Genomic DNA, 18,064 nt, shown 5'->3' with positions numbered 1-18,064 from the left:
AGACACAGATAGACAGAGAGAGACATAGACATAGAGAGAGAGAGAGACACAGATAGACAGAGAGAGACATAGACATAGACATAGAGAGAGAGAGATAGAGTGAGCTGCTGTGGAATAAGGATTCTTATCCTTAAAAGATATATATATATTTATTTATGTTGTTGTTTATGTTTCTGCTCTCAACAAGTTTAAAACGTTCATCTCAGAGAGACCAGGATACATACAGGTTACGTTAGAGAGAGACACTCACCGTGGTCTCGTAAGGGAAGCTCCCACTCCAGAGTCTCTCCTCTCTCTGGTCCCTGTAGGGTCCGTATCATTTAGGGAGACCCCGTCCCTCTCACCCTCCTCCTCGTTCCCTGCCTCCCCCTCCGTCAGCATGCTGCGACTCCAGTGGTCTACAGTCTGCTGCAGGCCGCTGACGTGACTGATGATGTCATCCAGGTGGGGGAACAGGTGATCATCTCGGTCCACATCTAGCAGGTCACCTGTGGACGCGTACAGGTGAGACCCGGGGACGTTGTCATACACACTCACCCTGCTGCCCCGCGGAGCTCCAGGACAGGGAGGCTTCTTGGACAGAGCCGTGCCCTCCCAGGGGGAGCCTTGACTGGGGTAGAGCGGAGAGGGGGTCTGGTGCTGGTGGTCAGTGACAGGGGCTAGGCTCTCTATAGACAGGGCTTTGGGGAAGGTGCCTGGTTTGTGGTCCTTGGGGATGTGGACCAGCAGGTCCTCGTATGAGCGGAAGTGGAAGTGGTTCCTGCTGAACGGGCTCTGTTGTACTTCAGTCCTCCGGCCATAGGGGGCGCCAGAGAGCAGCTCCGTGTCTTCTAGGTAAACACGTCCTCTTTTAGGCCTGGGCTTAGAGACTCTCTGCCTCACACTAGGACTCATGGAACTCATACTGCTTGTCTCTGATTGGCCCTCGCTGCCATCTCCATGGGCAACAGGGGACATGATGTTGTCTGATTGGTGGAGAGGATGAGGACTGCCATCTGATTGGTTGATGGGGACACAGTGGAGTGTCTGTAGTGCCTGGGGCTCCTCCCCCTGTAAGACCGGCCCACTGATGACCAGAGCCCGTCCACTTCCTGTCTTCCTCCTGAAGGACGGCCCCCACGTACGCATCATCTCCATGCGACGCAGGAAGGACTTCGCCGGACTCCGCCCACCCTGGCCATGACGGCTGCTTTTGATTGGTAGAGAATTGTAGTGGGACATGTCCCTCGGATGCTGGTAAAAACAATAATTAAATATATATAATTACTCGCTTTACACAATACATCAGCAAGATCACTAAAAATCACATCTCAAAATAGGGCTACTTAATGATAGATCCCTCACTTCAAAGACAGTTATAGTCAATGAACTAATCACTGATCAAAGTCCTGATGTGATTGGCCTGACTGAAACATGGCTTAAGCCTGATGAATTGACTGTGTTAAATGAGGCCTCACCTCCTGGCTTTACAACTTAATTGAGGAGAATTAGAACAATCCAAAATGTATTTTTGATGCAAAAAAAAAATCTGCATTCCCCAAGAGAGAATGGCTTTCACTTCAGCAGTGATAAATTCATTAACTTCTTTGAGGAAAAGATCATGATCATTAGAAAGCAAATGACAAGTTACGGACTCCTCTTTAAAACGGTGTATTTCTCGAAAGCTCAGTTGTCCTGAGTCTGCACAACTCTGCCAGGACCTAGGATCAAGGGAGACACTCAAGTGGCAGTAATAAAGCCTCTCTATATTGAATTTGTGCTAAACACAGCTGCTAGAATCTTGACTAGAACCAAAAATGTGATCATATTACTCCAGTGCTAGCCTCTCTACACTGGCTTCCTGTCAAAGCAAGGGCTGATTTCAATGTTCTACTGCTAACCTACAAAGCATTACATGGGCTTGCTCCTACCAATCTCTCTGATTTGGTCCTGCCGTTCATACCTACACGTACGCTACGGTCACAAGACGCAGGCCTCCTAATTGTCCCTAGAATTTCTAAGCAAAGCTGGAGGCAGGGCTTTCTCCTATAGAGCTCCATTTTTATGAAACGGTCTGCCTACCCATGTCAGAGACGCAAACTCGGTCTCAACCTTTAAGTCTTTACTGAAGACTCATCTCTTCAGTGGGTCATATGATTGAGTGGAGGGGTGCGTCACTTGAGTGGGTTGAGTCACTGACGTGATCTTCCTGTCTGGGTTGGCGCCCCTCCTTGAGATCTTTGTGGGCTATACTCGGCCTTGTCTGAGTCACTGGCTTACTGGTGCTCTCTCATGCCGTCCCTGGAAGGGGTGCGTCACCTGAGTGGGTTGATTCACTGATGTGGTCATCCTGTCTGGGTTGGCGCCCCCCCTTGGGTTGTGCCATGGCGGAGATCTTTGTGGGCTATACTCAGCCTTGTCTCAGAATGGTAAGTTGGTGGTTGAAGATATCCCTCTAGTGGTGTGGGGGCTGTGCTTTGGCAAAGTGGGTGGTGTTATATCCTTCCTGTTTAGCCCTGTCTGGGGGTGTCCTCGGATGGGGCCACAGTGTCTCCTGACCCCTCCTGTCTCAGCCACCAGTATTTATGCTGCAGTAGTTTATGTGTCGGGGGGCTAGGGTCAGTCTAGTCTGTTATATCTTATCCGGTGTCCTGTGTGAATTTAAAAATGCTCTCTCTAATTCTCTCTTTCTCTCGGAGGAGGACTTGAGCCCTAGGACCATGCCTCAGAACTACCTGGCATGATGACTCCTTGCTGTCCCCAGTCCACCTGGTTATGCTGCTTCTCCAGTTTAAACTGTTCTGCCTGCGGCTATGGAACCCTGACCTGTTCACTGGAGGTGCTACCTGTCCCAGACCTGGTGTTTTCAACTCTCTAGAGACAGCAGGAGCGGTAGAGATACTCTTAATGATCGGCTTTGAAAAGCCAACTGACATTTACTCCTGAGGTGCTGACCTGTTGCAACCTCTACAACAACTGTGATTATTATTATTTGACCCTGCTGATCATCTATGAACATTCGAACATCTTGGCCATGTTCTGTTATAATCTCCATCCGGCACAGCCAGAAGAGGACTGGCCACCCCACATAGCCTGGTTCCTCTCTAGGTCTCTTCCTAGGTTTTGGCCTTTCTAGGGAGTGTTTCCTAGCCACCGTGCTTCTACATCTGCATTGCTTGCTGTTTGGGGTTTTAGGCTGGGTTTCTGTACAGCACTTTGAGATATCAGCTGATGTAAAGAGGGCTTAATAAATACATTTGATTGATTGAGTACATGAGATATAGGAGGCAGACATGAAGACAGACGTACCTGGTAGGGCCCGACCAGCGATGCCATAGAGACCGAGTCAGGGAGCATGGCTCCTAGAGATTCTTGGCTATGAAGAGAGGATATATCCGTAATCTCTGGTTCGCTGATGTCCATTAAGACGCTCTCACTGCTCACCGTGCTCCGCAGGAGTCCCTCCCCCTCGCCCTGACACCCCTCAGGGCTGCTCTCATTGGGTGAGCCCAGCAGGAAGTGCATGTCCTGGAGGCGGGACCAGTGCCGTCTGTTCCACTCAAAGGTCCATCTCTTAGTGATGGCCAGCGGGTCCTCGTCTGAATCATTAGTCTGGAGAAAGTATATTTTATTACAGCATTACTATAGACCGTTTTCCACGACACACTAACGCCACACACGAGTGCTAAGAAAGCGATTGTCATTCAACATAACCTCGATTTATATTTTCATTACTTCTTAAAATAACTTTTGGGGGGGTTGTAATATACTTACAAGTATCTTTTGATTCTTGCTTGAACAGTCTCTAAAATTATATTTGGTTGTGATCTTTGCAAAATAATAATTTTGGTATCAGCAGTTGTTGTTAGCTAGAGTGCTAAAGCTCATTGATATAAGCTGTAGCAAAAGCCAAAGAGCCATTTTTTACTGGTTGAAGTTGAAGTGTTGTGTAAGTATAATGCAGTTGATTTGCGACGATGACATTACGCAGGACATTCATACGAGCCTTAAAATCCCATTATCATCCAAAAGTAGTGTGAAATGCACTTTACGAGCAACATGGAGAGGCGTTTGTCGCTACCATTCTATAAGAATTTCCCAACTTGCGCGGAAAAAAACAGAAAGGGATCTATAGCAAGACGCATTTCTCAATCGTAAACTACTTTATGAAAATCACAAAACACTCAATATTTTGGTTTGTTCTCATTGAATGGTGCTATATCCATAAGTTACCACACAGTGGCAGCACCGAGTAGCTTTCTGAACTGGAACAACGTAAAAGCTCTGGCCACAATCCACTTCCCCATAATATTAAAGTCTGTAGTATCATTCATTTTTCACTGATTCCAAGATGAACAACAACAAAATGACAAACAAACAAAATGCTACATTTTCTCTCATCTTACCTCAGCTCCAATACACAGTGTTAAGATGAGATAAAATACACCAAACACCAATTAGGAGATAATAAAGGACAGGATATATACATGAGAGAGAGAGAGATAATGAGAGAGAGAGAGAGAGATAATGAGAGAGATAATGAGAGAATGAGAGAGAGAGAGAGAGAATGAGGGAGAGAGAGAGAGAGAGAGACAGGGAGAGATAATGAGAGAGAGAGAGAGAGAGATACAGAGAGAGAGATAATGAGAGAGTTTTTTAATGCCGGAGAGAGAGAGAGAGATAAGAGACAGACAGAGAGACAGAGTAGAGAATGACCACCCTGAGAGATAATGAGAGAGAGAAATAATGATACCACCCTGAGATACCATGATAGAGCATACCACCCTGATACCACCCTGACACCACAGACAGACCACCCTGTATACCACCCTGTATACCACCCTGCATACCACCCTGACACCACAGACAGCATACCAGACAGACATACCACCCTGCATACCACCCTGTATACCACCCTGTATACCACCCTGCATACAGAGCATACCAGGGCCCCAGTATACCACCCTGCATACCACCCTGTATACCACCCTTATTTTATCTTGCATACCACCCGGCATACCACCCTGCATACCACCCTGCATACCACCCTGCATACCACCCTGCATACCACCCTTCATACCACCCTGCATACCACCCTTCATACCACCCTGCATACCACCCTGCATACCACCTGGCATACCACCCTGCATACCACCCTGCATACCACCCTGCATACCACCCGGCATATCACCCTGCATACCACCCTGCATATCACCCTGCATACCACCCTGCATACCACAAACGTACCTGGTAAAATAACGGATAAATTAATAAATCAACCCCTACTTTTGTACTACAACTATTGGCACATTGCTAAAACACTGATAAAATAACACCTGAAATGTCTCTATCTTTTTTATAACCTCTCTCAGCGTAATATTTACTGCTAAAATCTAATGTTGTTCTGTATCCTCTCACTTTTGTTAATCTAAGTAAACATGTTTCCCTTGCCAATAAAGCCCCTTTGAAGAGAACGAAGAAGGATCGAGGAACTCACTTTCTTCCTGGGGCTGACGTCTAGTTTCATGGAGAAACACTTGTTCAGGGTGTTGAGACGTCTGAAAGAACAACACACAGAGAGACATTCCTCAGGTCACACACAGAGAGACATTCCTCAGGTCACACAGAGAGAGAGACATTCCTCAGGTCACACAGAGAGAGAGACATTCCTCAGGTCACACAGTTTCAGAGAGACATTCCTTGTTCACAGAGAGAGACATTCCTCAGAACAACACACAGAGAGACATTCCTCAGGTCACACAGAGAGAGACATTCCTCAGGTCACACAGAGAGAGAGACATTCCTCAGGTCACACAGAGAGAGACATTCCTCAGGTCACACAGAGAGAGACATTCCTCAGGTCACACAGAGAGACATTCCTCAGGTCACACAGAGAGAGACATTCCTCAGGTCACACAGAGAGAGACATTCCTCAGGTCACACAGAGAGAGTGACATTCCTCAGGTCACACAGAGAGAGACATTCCTTATGTCATACAGAGAGACATTCCTCAGGTCACACAGAGAGACATTCCTCCCATCTCACACAATTCCTCCCATCTCCCTGCACTTTATCATGGGATTAGAACCCATCTCCCTGCACTTTATTTTGGGATTAGAACCCATCTCCCTGCACTTTATTTTGGGATTAGAACCCATCTCCCTGCACTTTATCATGGGATTAGAACCCATCTCCCTGCACTTTATCATGGGATTAGAACCAATCTCCCTGTCCATCCGAGGTGAAGGAAATCCCTCTTTTAGTCCATTATTCTGACACCATGAAAACTCCCCTTTATCTAGAACTCCTTGGCATCACTCTTCAGTATTGGTTCTGTTTTCATGTCCAGACGCTTCTCTTGTTTTACATTTATGATTATTATTCAACTCGCCACCTGTTTCCTGACTCGTAGTGTCATCGTTACAGCGGAATAATGGTCTGGGGCTGTTTTCCATGGTTCTGGTCCTTTAGTTCCATTGAAGGGAAATTACATTCTAGATGATTCTGTGCTTCCAAATTTGTGGCAACAGTCTGGAGGAGGCCCTTTCCTGTTTCAGCATGACAATGCCCCCGTGTACAAAGCGAGGTCCATACAGAAATGGTTTGTTGAGATCGGTGTGGAAGAACTTGACTGGCCTGCACAGAGCACTGACCTCAACCCCATCGAACACCTTTGGGATGAATTTGAACGCCGTCTGTGAGCCAGGCCTAATCGCCCAACATCAGTGCCCGACACTAATGCTCTTGTGGCTGAATGGAAGCAAGTCCCCTCAGCAATGTTCCAACATCTAGTGGAAAGCCTTCCCAGAAGAGTGGAGGCTGTTATAGCAGCAATGTTCCAACATCTAGTGGAAAGCCTTCCCAGAAGAGTAGAGGCTGTTATAGCAGCAATGTTCCAACATCTAGTGGAAAGCCTTCCCAGAAGAGTGGAGGCTGTTATAGCAGAAAAGGAGGGACCAAATCCATATTAATGCCCATGATTTTGGAATGAGATGTTCGACGAGCAGGTGTCCACATACTTATGGTCATGTAGTGTATTTCCCTCAGATTAAAAAGACCCACAAAGAATTAGAAAACAAATCCAGTCAATAATGGATATTTTTTATAAAAATGCCTTCCTAACCATCTTAAATAAACATGCCCCATTCAAGAAATTTAGAACCAGGAACAGATATAGCCCTTGGTTCTCCCCAGACCTGACTGCCCTTAACCAACACAAAAACATCCTATGGCGTTCTGCATTAGCATCGAACAGCCCCCGTGATATGCAGCTGTTCAGGGATGCTAGAAACCAATACACACAGGCAGTTAGAAAAGCCAAGGCTAGCTTTTTCAAGCAGAAATTTGCTTCCTGCAACACTAACTCAAAAAAGTTCTGGGACACTGTAAAGTCCACGGAGAATAAGAACACCTCCTCCCAGCTGCCCACTGCACTGAAGATAGGAAACACTGTCACCACCGATAAATCCACTATAATTGAGAATTTCAATAAGCATTTTTCTACAGCTGGCCATGCTTTCCACCTGGCTACTCCTACCCCGGTCAACAGCACTGCACCCCCAACAGCAACTCGCCCAAGCCTTCCCCATTTCTCCTTCTCCCAAATCCATTCAGCTGATGTTCTGAAAGAGCTGCAAAATCTGGACCCCTACAAATCAGCCGGGCTAGACAATCTGGACCCTTTCTTTCTAAAATTATCTGCCGAAATTGTTGCCACCCCTATTACTAGCCTGTTCAACCTCTCTTTCGTGTCGTCTGAGATTCCCAAAGATTGGAAAGCAGCTGCGGTCATCACCCTCTTCAAAGGGGGGGACACTCTTGACCCAAACTGCTACAGACCTATATCTATCCTACCGTGCCTTTCTAAGGTCTTCGAAAGCCAAGTCAACAAACAGATTACCGACCATTTCGAATCTCACCATACCTTCTCTGCTATGCAATCTGGTTTCAGAGCTGGTCATGGGTGCACCTCAGCCACGCTCAAGGTCCTAAACGACATCATAACCGCCATCGATAAGAGACATTACTGTGCAGCCGTATTCATTCATCTGGCCAAGGCTTTCAACTCTGTCAATCACCACATCCTCATCGGCAGACTCAACAGCCTTGGTTTCTCAAATGATTGCCTCGCCTGGTTTACCAACTACTTCTCTGATAGAGTTCAGTGTGTCAAATCGGTGGGCCTGTTGTCCGTACCTCTGGCAGTCTCTATGGGGGTGCCACAGGGTTCAATTCTCGGGCCAACTCTCTTCTCTGTATACATCAATGAGGTCGCTCTTGCTGCTGGTGAGTCTCTGATCAATCTCTATGCAGACGACACCATTCTGTATACTTCCGGCCCTTCTTTGGACACTGTGTTAACAACCCTCCAGGCAAGCTTCAATGCCATACAACTCTCCTTCCGTGGCCTCCAATTGCTCTTAAATACAAGTAAAACTAAATGCATGCTCTTCAACCGATCGCTACCTGCACCTACCCGCCTGTCCAACATCACTACTCTGGACGGCTCTGACTTAGAATACGTGGACAACTACAAATACTTAGGTGTCTGGTTAGACTGTAAACTCTCCTTCCAGACCCACATCAAACATTTCCAATCCAAAGTTAAATCTAGAATTGGCTTCTTATTTCGCAACAAAGCATCCTTCACTCATGCTGCCAAACATACCCTTGTAAAACTGACCATCCTACCAATCCTCGACTTTGGCGATGTCATTTACAAAATAGCCTCCAATACCCTACTCAACAAATTGGATGCAGTCTATCACAGTGCAATCCGTTTTGTCACCAAAGCCCCATTTACTACCCACCATTGCGACCTGTACGCTCTCGTTGGCTGGCCCTCGGCTTCATACTCGTCGCCAAACCCACTGGCTCCATGTCATCTACAAGACCCTGCTAGGTAAAGTCCCCCCTTATCTCAGCTCGCTGGTCACCATAGCATCTCCCACCTGTAGCACACGCTCCAGCAGGTATATCTCTCTAGTCACCACCACCAGCAGAAAGGGACAGTTGTTTCTAGAAGCCCACAAGTCATCCATTGTGTGTCACGCCCTGGTCGAAGTATTTTGTGTTTATCTTTATTTATTTGGTCAGGCCAGGGTGTGGCATGGGGTTTTTGTATGTGGTGTGTATGTATTGGGATTGTAGCTAGTGGGGTGTTCTAGTTAAGTCTATGGCTGTCTGAAGTGGTTCTCAATCAGAGGCAGGTGTTTATCGTTGTCTCTGATTGGGAACCATAATTAGGCAGCCATATTCTTTGAGGTTGGTGTGGGTGATTGTCCTTAGTGTCTTTGTTCGTGTCTATGTGTTAGGTTACACAAGTATAGGCTGTTTCGGTTTTCGTTACGTTTATTGTTTTTGTTAGTGTTTGTTTGTTATTTCATTCGTGTTTTACGTTTGTTGTTATATATGGATCGCAATCTACACGCTGCAGTTTGGTCCGACTCTCCTTCACACCTAGAAAACCGTAACATCCCCCCTTATCTCAGCTCGCTGGTCACCATAGCATCTCCCACCTGTAGCACACGCTCCAGCAGGTATATCTCTCTGGTCACCCCCAAAACCAATTCTTTCTTTGGCCGCCTCTCCTTCCAGTTCTCTGCTGCCAATGACTGGAACGAACTACAAAAATCTCTGAAAACTGGAAACACTTATCTCCCTCACTAGCTTTAAGCACCAACTGTCAGAGCAGCTCACAGATTACTGCACCTGTACATAGCCCATCTATAATTTAGCCCAAACAACTACCTCTTTCCCTACTGTATTTATTTTATTTTATTTATTTATTTTGCTCCTTTGCACCCCATTATTTCTACTTTGCACATTCTTCCATTGCAAAACTACCATTCCAGTGTTTTACTTGCTATATTGTATTTACTTTGCCACCATGGCCTTTTTTGCCTTTACCTCCCTTCTCACCTCATTTGCTTATACTGTATATTGACTGACTTGTTTTTCTAACTCTGTATTATTGACTGTATGTTTGTTTGTATTATTGACTGTATGTTTGTTTTATTCCATGTGTAAATGTCGAACTCTCTGTAACTGTGTAAATGAGAACGTTGTATCTGTCAAACTGCTTACCTTTATATTGGCCACCTGGTCGCAATACCTGGTTAAATAAGAGGTGTTCTCAACTAGCCTACCTGGTTAAATAAAGGTGTTCTCAACTAGCCTACCTGGTTAAATAAAGGTGTTCTCAACTCTACCAACTAGCCTACCTGGTTAAATAAAGGTGTTCTCAACTAGCCTACCTGGTTAAATAAAGGTGTTCTCAACTTGCCTACCTGGTTAAATAAAGGTGTTCTCAACTAGCCTACCTGGTTAAATAAAGGTGTTCTAGCCAACTAGGTGCCTACCTGGTTAAATAAAGGTGTTCTCAACTAGCCTACCCTGGTTAAATAAAGGTGTTCTCAACTAGCCTACCTGGTTAAATAAAGGTGTTCTCAACTGGCCTACCTGGTTAAATAAAGGTGTTCTCAACTGGCCTAGGTGTTCTCAACTGGCCTACCTGGTTAAATAAAGGTGTGTTCTCAACTTGCCTACCTGGTTAAATAAAGGTGTTCTCTACTAGCCTACCTGGTTAAATAAAGGTGTTCTCAACTGGCCTACCTGGTTAAATAAAGGTGTTCTCAACTTGCCTACCTGGTTAAATAAAGGTGTTCTCAACTTGCCTACCTGGTTAAATAAAGGTGAAATAAATAAATAAATAAAATTTAAAAAATCAAACATTGATGAACTCTGTTATGTGAAATACCACAGTGTGACATCACCATGACAAAAGGGAACACAAACAACATTGTCAATACCATATATACTATTTATTACTTTCATAATTTCCCCTTTCACACTTCTAATATTTGCACAACACAGCCAATAATTATTTAAAATCCTTTGTTGTAACGTTTACTGTTAATATCGGATTGTTTGTTCCGTTCTCTATTTCCACTTGATGTGGTAACGTAAACACACGTTTCCCAATGCCCCTTGAATTGAAATTGAAAGTGAATTGATTGAGAGCCTGATTTCCCTCTAAAGTGATACCATCAGCTCTGCCATTCTGAGGATGATCATTTTACACTACATTACCTTCAGCATGTCATTTATCTTTATGGTTAACGACGCTGAAGGAGCCCTCTGAGAACCATTATGTTCAGCAGAACGTGAAACCTATTCAGGGTATCCATGACATGGGGCAGCAGGTAGTCTAGTGGTTAGAGTAATGTAGTATAATGATATAACACAACCAGGGTGCTATAATGATATAACACAACCAGGGTGCTATAATGATATAACACAACCAGGGGACTATAATGTAGTATAATGATATAACACAACCAGGGTGCTATAATGTAGTATAATGATATAACACAACCAGGGGCTATAATGTAGTATAATGATATAACACAACCAGGGGCTATAATGTAGTATAATGATATAACACAACCAGGGTGCTATAATGATATAACACAACCAGGGTGCTATAATGATATAACACAACCAGGGGGCTATAATGTAGTATAATGATATAACACAACCAGGGGGGGCTATAATGATATAACACAACCAGGGGGCTATAATGATATAACACAACCAGGGGGCTATAATGATATAACACAACCAGGGGCTATAATGATATAACACAACCAGGGGACTATAATGTAGTATAATGATATAACACAACCAGGGGACTATAATGATATAACACAACCAGGGGACTATAATGATATAACACAACCAGGGTGCTATAATGATATAACACAACCAGGGGACTATAATGATATAACACAACCAGGGTGCTATAATGATATAACACAACCAGGGGACTATAATGATATAACACAACCAGGGGACTATAATGATATAACACAACCAGGGGACTATAATGATATAACACAACCAGGGGGCTATAATGATATAACACAACCAGGGTGCTATAATGATATAACACAACCAGGGTACTATAATGATATAACACAACCAGGGGACTATAATGTAGTATAATGATATAACACAACCAGGGGACTATAATGATATAACACAACCAGGGGACTATAATGTAGTATAATGATATAACACAACCAGGGTGCTATAATGATATAACACAACCAGGGGACTATAATGATATAACACAACCAGGGTGCTATAATGATATAACACAACCAGGGTGCTATAATGATATAACACAACCAGGGGACTATAATGATATAACACAACCAGGGTGCTATAATGATATAACACAACCAGGGGGCTATAATGTAGTATAATGATATAACACAACCAGGGGGCTATAATGATATAACACAACCAGGGGGCTATAATGATATAACACAACCAGGGGCTATAATGATATAACACAACCAGGGACTATAATGATATAACACAACCAGGGGGCTATAATGATATAACACAACCAGGGGACTATAATGATATAACACAACCAGGGGACTATAATGATATAACACAACCAGGGGACTATAATGATATAACACAACCAGGGGGCTATAATGACATAACACAACCAGGGGGCTATAATGATATAACACAACCAGGTTACTATAATGATATAACACAACCAGGGGCTATAATGTAGTATAATGATATAACACAACCAGGGGGCTATAATGATATAACACAACCAGGGGACTATAATGTAGTATAATGATATAACACAACCAGGGTGCTATAATGATATAACACAACCAGGGTGCTATAATGATATAACACAACCAGGGGCTATAATGATATAACACAACCAGGGGACTATAATGATATAACACAACCAGGGGGCTATAATGATATAACACAACCAGGGGGCTATAATGTAGTATAATGATATAACACAACCAGGGGGCTATAATGATATAACACAACCAGGGGACTATAATGATATAACACAAACTATAATGATACAACCAGGGGACTATAATGTAGTATAATGATATAACACAACCAGGGGACTATAATGATATAAACTATAATGATATAACAACCAGGGGACTATAATGATATAACACAACCAGGGGGCTATAATGATATAACACAACCAGGGGACTATAATGATATTACACAACCAGGGGCTATAATGATATTACACAACCAGGGGGCTAACCTCGCAAGGCTGCAGGCCCAGACGGCATCCCCAGCCGCGCCCTCAGAGCATGCGCAGACCAGCTGGCCGGTGTGTTTACGGACATATTCAATCAATCCCTATACCAGTCTGCTGTTCCCACATGCTTCAAGAGGGCCACCATTGTTCCCGTTCCCAAGAAAGCTAAGGTAACTGAGCTAAACGACTACCGCCCCGTAGCACTCACATCCGTCATCATGAAGTGCTTTGAGAGACTAGTCAAGGACCATATCACCTCCACCTAACTGACACCCTAGACCCACTCCAATTTGCTTACCGCCCAAATAGGTCCACAGACGATGCAATCTCAACCACACTGCACACTGCCCTAACCCATCTGACAAGAGGAATACCTATGTGAGAATGCTGTTCATCGACTACAGCTCGGCATTCAACACCATAGTACCCTCCAAGCTCGTCATCAAGCTCGAGACCCTGGGTCTCGACCCCGCCCTGTGCAACTGGGTACTGGACTTCCTGACGGGCCGCCCCAGGTGGTGAGGGTAGGCAACAACATCTCCTCCCCGCTGATCCTCAACACTGGGGCCCCACAAGGGTGCGTTCTGAGCCCTCTCCTGTACTCCCTGTTCACCCACGACTGCGTGGCCACGCACGCCTCCAACTCAATCATCAAGTTTGCGGACGACACAACAGTGGTAGGCTTGATTACCAACAACGACGAGACGGCCTACAGGGAGGAGGTGAGGGCCCTCGGAGTGTGGTGTCAGGAAAATAACCTCACACTCAACGTCAACAAAACTAAGGAGATGATTGTGGACTTCAGGAAACAGCAGAGGGAACACCCCCATCCACATCGATGGAACAGTAGTGGAGAGGGTAGCAAGTTTTAAGTTCCTCGGCATACACATCACAGACAAACTGAATTGGTCCACTCACACAGACAGCATCGTGAGGAAGGCGCAGCAGCGCCTCTTCAACCTCAGGAGGCTGAAGAAATTGGGCTTGTCACCAAAAGCACTCACAAACTTCTACAGATGCACAATCGAGAGCATCCTGGCGGGCTGTATCACCGCCTGGTATGGCAACTGCACCGCCCTCAACCGTAAGGCTCTCCAGAGGGTAGTGAGGTCTGCACAACGCATCACCGGGGGCAAACTACCTGCCCTCCAGGACACCTACACCACCCGATGCTACAGGAAGGCCATAAAGATCATCAAGGACATCAAACACCCGAGCCACTCCCTGTTCACCCCGCTGTCATCCAGAAGGCGAGGTCAGTACAGGTGCATCAAAGCTGGGACCGAGAGACTGAAAAACAGCTTCTATCTCAAGGCCATCAGACTGTTAAACAGCCACCACTAACATTGAGTGGCTGCTGCCAACACACTGTCAATGACACTGACTCTACTCCAGCCACTTTAATCATGGGAATTGATGGGAAATGATGTAAATATATCACTAGCCACTTTAAACAATGCTACCTTATATAATGTTACTTACCCTACATTATTCATCTCATATGCATACGTAGATACTGTACTCTATATCATCGACTGCATCCTTATGTAATACATGTATCACTAGCCACTAGCCACTAATACAGCCATCACTAGCCACTATGCCACTTGGTTTACATACTCATCTCATATGTATATACTGTACTCGATATCATCTACTGTATCTTGCCTATGCTGCTCTGTACCATCACTCATTCATATATCCTTATGTACATATTCTTTATCCCCTTACACTGTGTATAAGACAGTAGTTTTTGGAATTGTTAGTTAGATTACTTGTTCGTTATTACTGCATTGTCGGAACTAGAAGCACAAGCATTTCGCTACACTCGCATTAACATCTGCTAACCATGTGTATGTGACAAATAAAATTTGATTTGATTTGATTTGATTTGATTTTGATATAACACAACCAGGGGCTATAATGACATAACACAACCAGGTGACTATACCACCATATAACATAACCAGGGGGCTATAATGACATAACACAACCAGGTGACTATACCACCATATAACATAACCAGGGGCTATAATGACATAACACAACCAGGTGACTATACCACCATATAACATAACCAGGGGCTATAATGATATAACACAACCAGGGGACTATAATGTAGTATAATGATATAACACAACCAGGGGGCTATAATGATATAACACAACCAGGGGACTATAATGATATAACACAACCAGGGGCTATAATGATATAACACAACCAGGGACTATAATGATATAACACAACCAGGGGACTATAATGTAGTATAATATATAACACAACCAGGGGGCTATAATGATATAACACAACCAGGGGACTATAATGATATAACACAACCAGGGGCTATAATGATATAACACAACCAGGGGACTATAATGATATTACACAACCAGGGGACTATACCATCATATAACACAACCAGGGGACTATAATGATATAACACAACCAGGGGCTATAATGTAGTATAATGATATAACACAACCAGGGGGCTATAATGATATAACACAACCAGGGGGCTATAATGATATAACACAACCAGGGGGCTATAATGATATAACACAACCAGGGGGCTATAATGATATAACACAACCAGGGGGCTATAATGATATAACACAACCAGGGGGCTATAATGATATAACACAACCAGGGGGCTATAATGATATAACACAACCAGGGGCTATAATGATATAACACAACCAGGGGGCTATAATGATATAACACAACCAGGGGCTATAATGATATAACACAACCAGGGGGCTATAATGATATAACACAACCAGGGGGCTATAATGATATAACACAACCAGGGGGCTATAATGATATAACACAACCAGGGGCTATAATGATATAACATAACCAGGGGGCTATAATGATATAACACAACCAGGGGCTATAATATAATATAATGATATAAGACAACCAGGGGACTATAATGATATAACACAACCAGGGGACTATAATGTAGTATAATGATATAACACAACCAGGGGCTATAATGATATAACACAACCAGGGGACTATAATGATATAACACAACCAGGGAGCATATGAATACTTGTCCATCTAGAGACAGAGGGCAGAACCATGTCAAACTCTCCTGGTGTTAGTGTAGTGTGTGTGTGTGTGTGTGTGTGTGTGTGTGTGTGTGTGTGTGTGTGTGTGCACGCTCTTACCGACACAACGGTTCGGCCAGGTCTCTGTCCAAGAAGTCATGGTCCCTCCTTACTGACGAGATATCTATAGGAAACTGGGAGTCTGAGAGAGAGTGAAAGGGGGAGAGAGAGAGAGAGAAACAGATAGAGGGAGAAGGGGAGAGAGAGAGAAGGGGGAAAAGAGTGAGAGATAAGGGGAGAGATAAGGGGAGAGAGAGAGATAAGGGGAGAGATAAGGGGAGAGAGAGAGAGATAAGGGGGAGAGATAAGGGGAGAGAGAGAGATAAGGGGAGAGATAAGGAGAGAGAGAGAGAGAGAGAGAGAGAGAGAGATAAGGGGGAGAGATAAGGGGGGAGAGATAAGGGGGAGAGAGAGAGAAACCTGAACTCATCATGCATTTGCTCGCGGTTCTGCGTACCCACACCCTATTGGCCACCACGGGCAGACAGGATAACAGCTTTCTATCCCGTACAGTGGGCTGCTGTGTGTGTGCATACCTTCGTAGAGCTGGGCGTACTGTGTGTGTGCATACCTTCGTAGAACTGGGCGTACTGTGGGAACCCTGCAGCCCTTAGCCAATCACAAGCCTCCTTGGCCTCGATCTCTGGAAGAGAGAGAGGGGGGGAGAGGCACATGAGGAATACATAGTTAAGCAGCTTTGTAAGCTGTTTTTGCTCCTGCCAATTATTCCTTTATTGATGTAAAGAATATGAGAAAAATGAGAGAGAGAGAGAGAGAGTATGAGAGAGAGAGAGAGAGAAAGAGAAGGAAAGAGAGGGAGACAGACAGAGAGAGGAAAAGAGAGAGAGAAAAAGAGAGGAAAAGAGAGAGAAAAAAAACAGAGAGGAAAGAGAGAGAGAGAGAGAGAGAGGAGAGAGAGGATAGAGAGATGAAGAGAGAGAGAGAGAGGAAAGAGAGGAAAGAGAGAGGAAAGAGAGGAAAGAGCGAGAGAGGAAAGAGAGGAAAGAGAGAGGAAAGAGAGGAAAGAGCGAGAGAGGAAAGAGAGATGAAAGCGAGGAAAGAGAGAGAGAGGAAAGAGAGAGAGAGGATAGAGACAGAGAGAGCGCGATGCAACGACTGAAAGAGTGAAACAGAGAGAGAAATATAGACTGAAATGTTAGAGAAACAGAATGGTATCCATGTTAGTATTGAAGTGCTCTGAGACATGGGAATGTCCAATGCCTGAATCCCATTGTATCTATTCAGCATTCCTTAATAGCACAGAGGGTTTAGAGCCATTCCCTCGTGAACACCGTCTCCTCGGGGAATGCCACTGATCAGAGACAGAGGGTTCATTTATAGTCCTTTATATCCATCAAAAAGGTCCAGGTCACTCAAATGTAAATAATACTGTGAAATTGTAATAATGATGATAAATGTCCTTTTTTAGCGTAAAAGCTGTTTTAACAGACTGTCTTAAAAATGTCAGCCCGTGTTGGTGGGATGGAGTTTTGGCTTGGTGACATCACCAGGTTCTAAATTCGTGTAAAGACCAATCAGAGAGTTCCAAACCTCTCTCCCACTAAAACGTTTCCCAGACAGTCCGAGCTAAATTCTAGCTTGAGAAATTGCTATTTCTTTTAGTTTTGACACATTTTATTGAAAAAATCAAAGTAAGGTACTAAAAACATCTATCAGCTGACAGTGATATATTTATATCACTTAATTTATTGACTTGCAGTGAGGGGAGGAGGGGAGGTAGAGGGGAGGAGGGGAGGTAGTAATAGAGGGGGGAGGTAGTAATAGAGGGGAGGTAGTAATAGAGGGGAGGAGGGGAGGTAGTAATAGAGGGGAGGTAGTAATAGAGGGGAGGAGGGGAGGT

General features: G+C 44.4%; 1 protein-coding gene across 1 annotated transcript in view; it reads right to left on the bottom strand.

Annotated features, from left to right (window-relative positions):
* LOC112239035 (stAR-related lipid transfer protein 13-like) overlaps positions 1-16,900 on the bottom strand; it is a 31,052-nt gene extending 14,152 nt beyond the window's left edge. Inside the window, exons 1-5 of the mRNA XM_042309619.1 lie at positions 16,775-16,900; positions 16,264-16,345; positions 5,477-5,537; positions 3,289-3,591; positions 251-1,233 (exon numbers count right to left, since the gene is read on the bottom strand). Of these exons, the coding sequence (XP_042165553.1) occupies positions 251-1,233; positions 3,289-3,591; positions 5,477-5,537; positions 16,264-16,345; positions 16,775-16,877 (1,532 nt within the window). The 5' untranslated portion in view covers positions 16,878-16,900. The remainder of the gene's footprint in view (positions 1-250; positions 1,234-3,288; positions 3,592-5,476; positions 5,538-16,263; positions 16,346-16,774) is intronic.
* Between the last annotated feature and the right edge of the window lie 1,164 nt (positions 16,901-18,064).

The sequence above is a fragment of the Oncorhynchus tshawytscha genome, linkage group LG30, assembly GCF_018296145.1.
Source record: "Oncorhynchus tshawytscha isolate Ot180627B linkage group LG30, Otsh_v2.0, whole genome shotgun sequence".
NCBI classification, from domain to species: domain Eukaryota; kingdom Metazoa; phylum Chordata; class Actinopteri; order Salmoniformes; family Salmonidae; genus Oncorhynchus; species Oncorhynchus tshawytscha.
The sequence above is the reverse complement of the archived record's forward strand: the minus strand, read 5'-3'. Positions and strand labels throughout refer to the sequence as shown.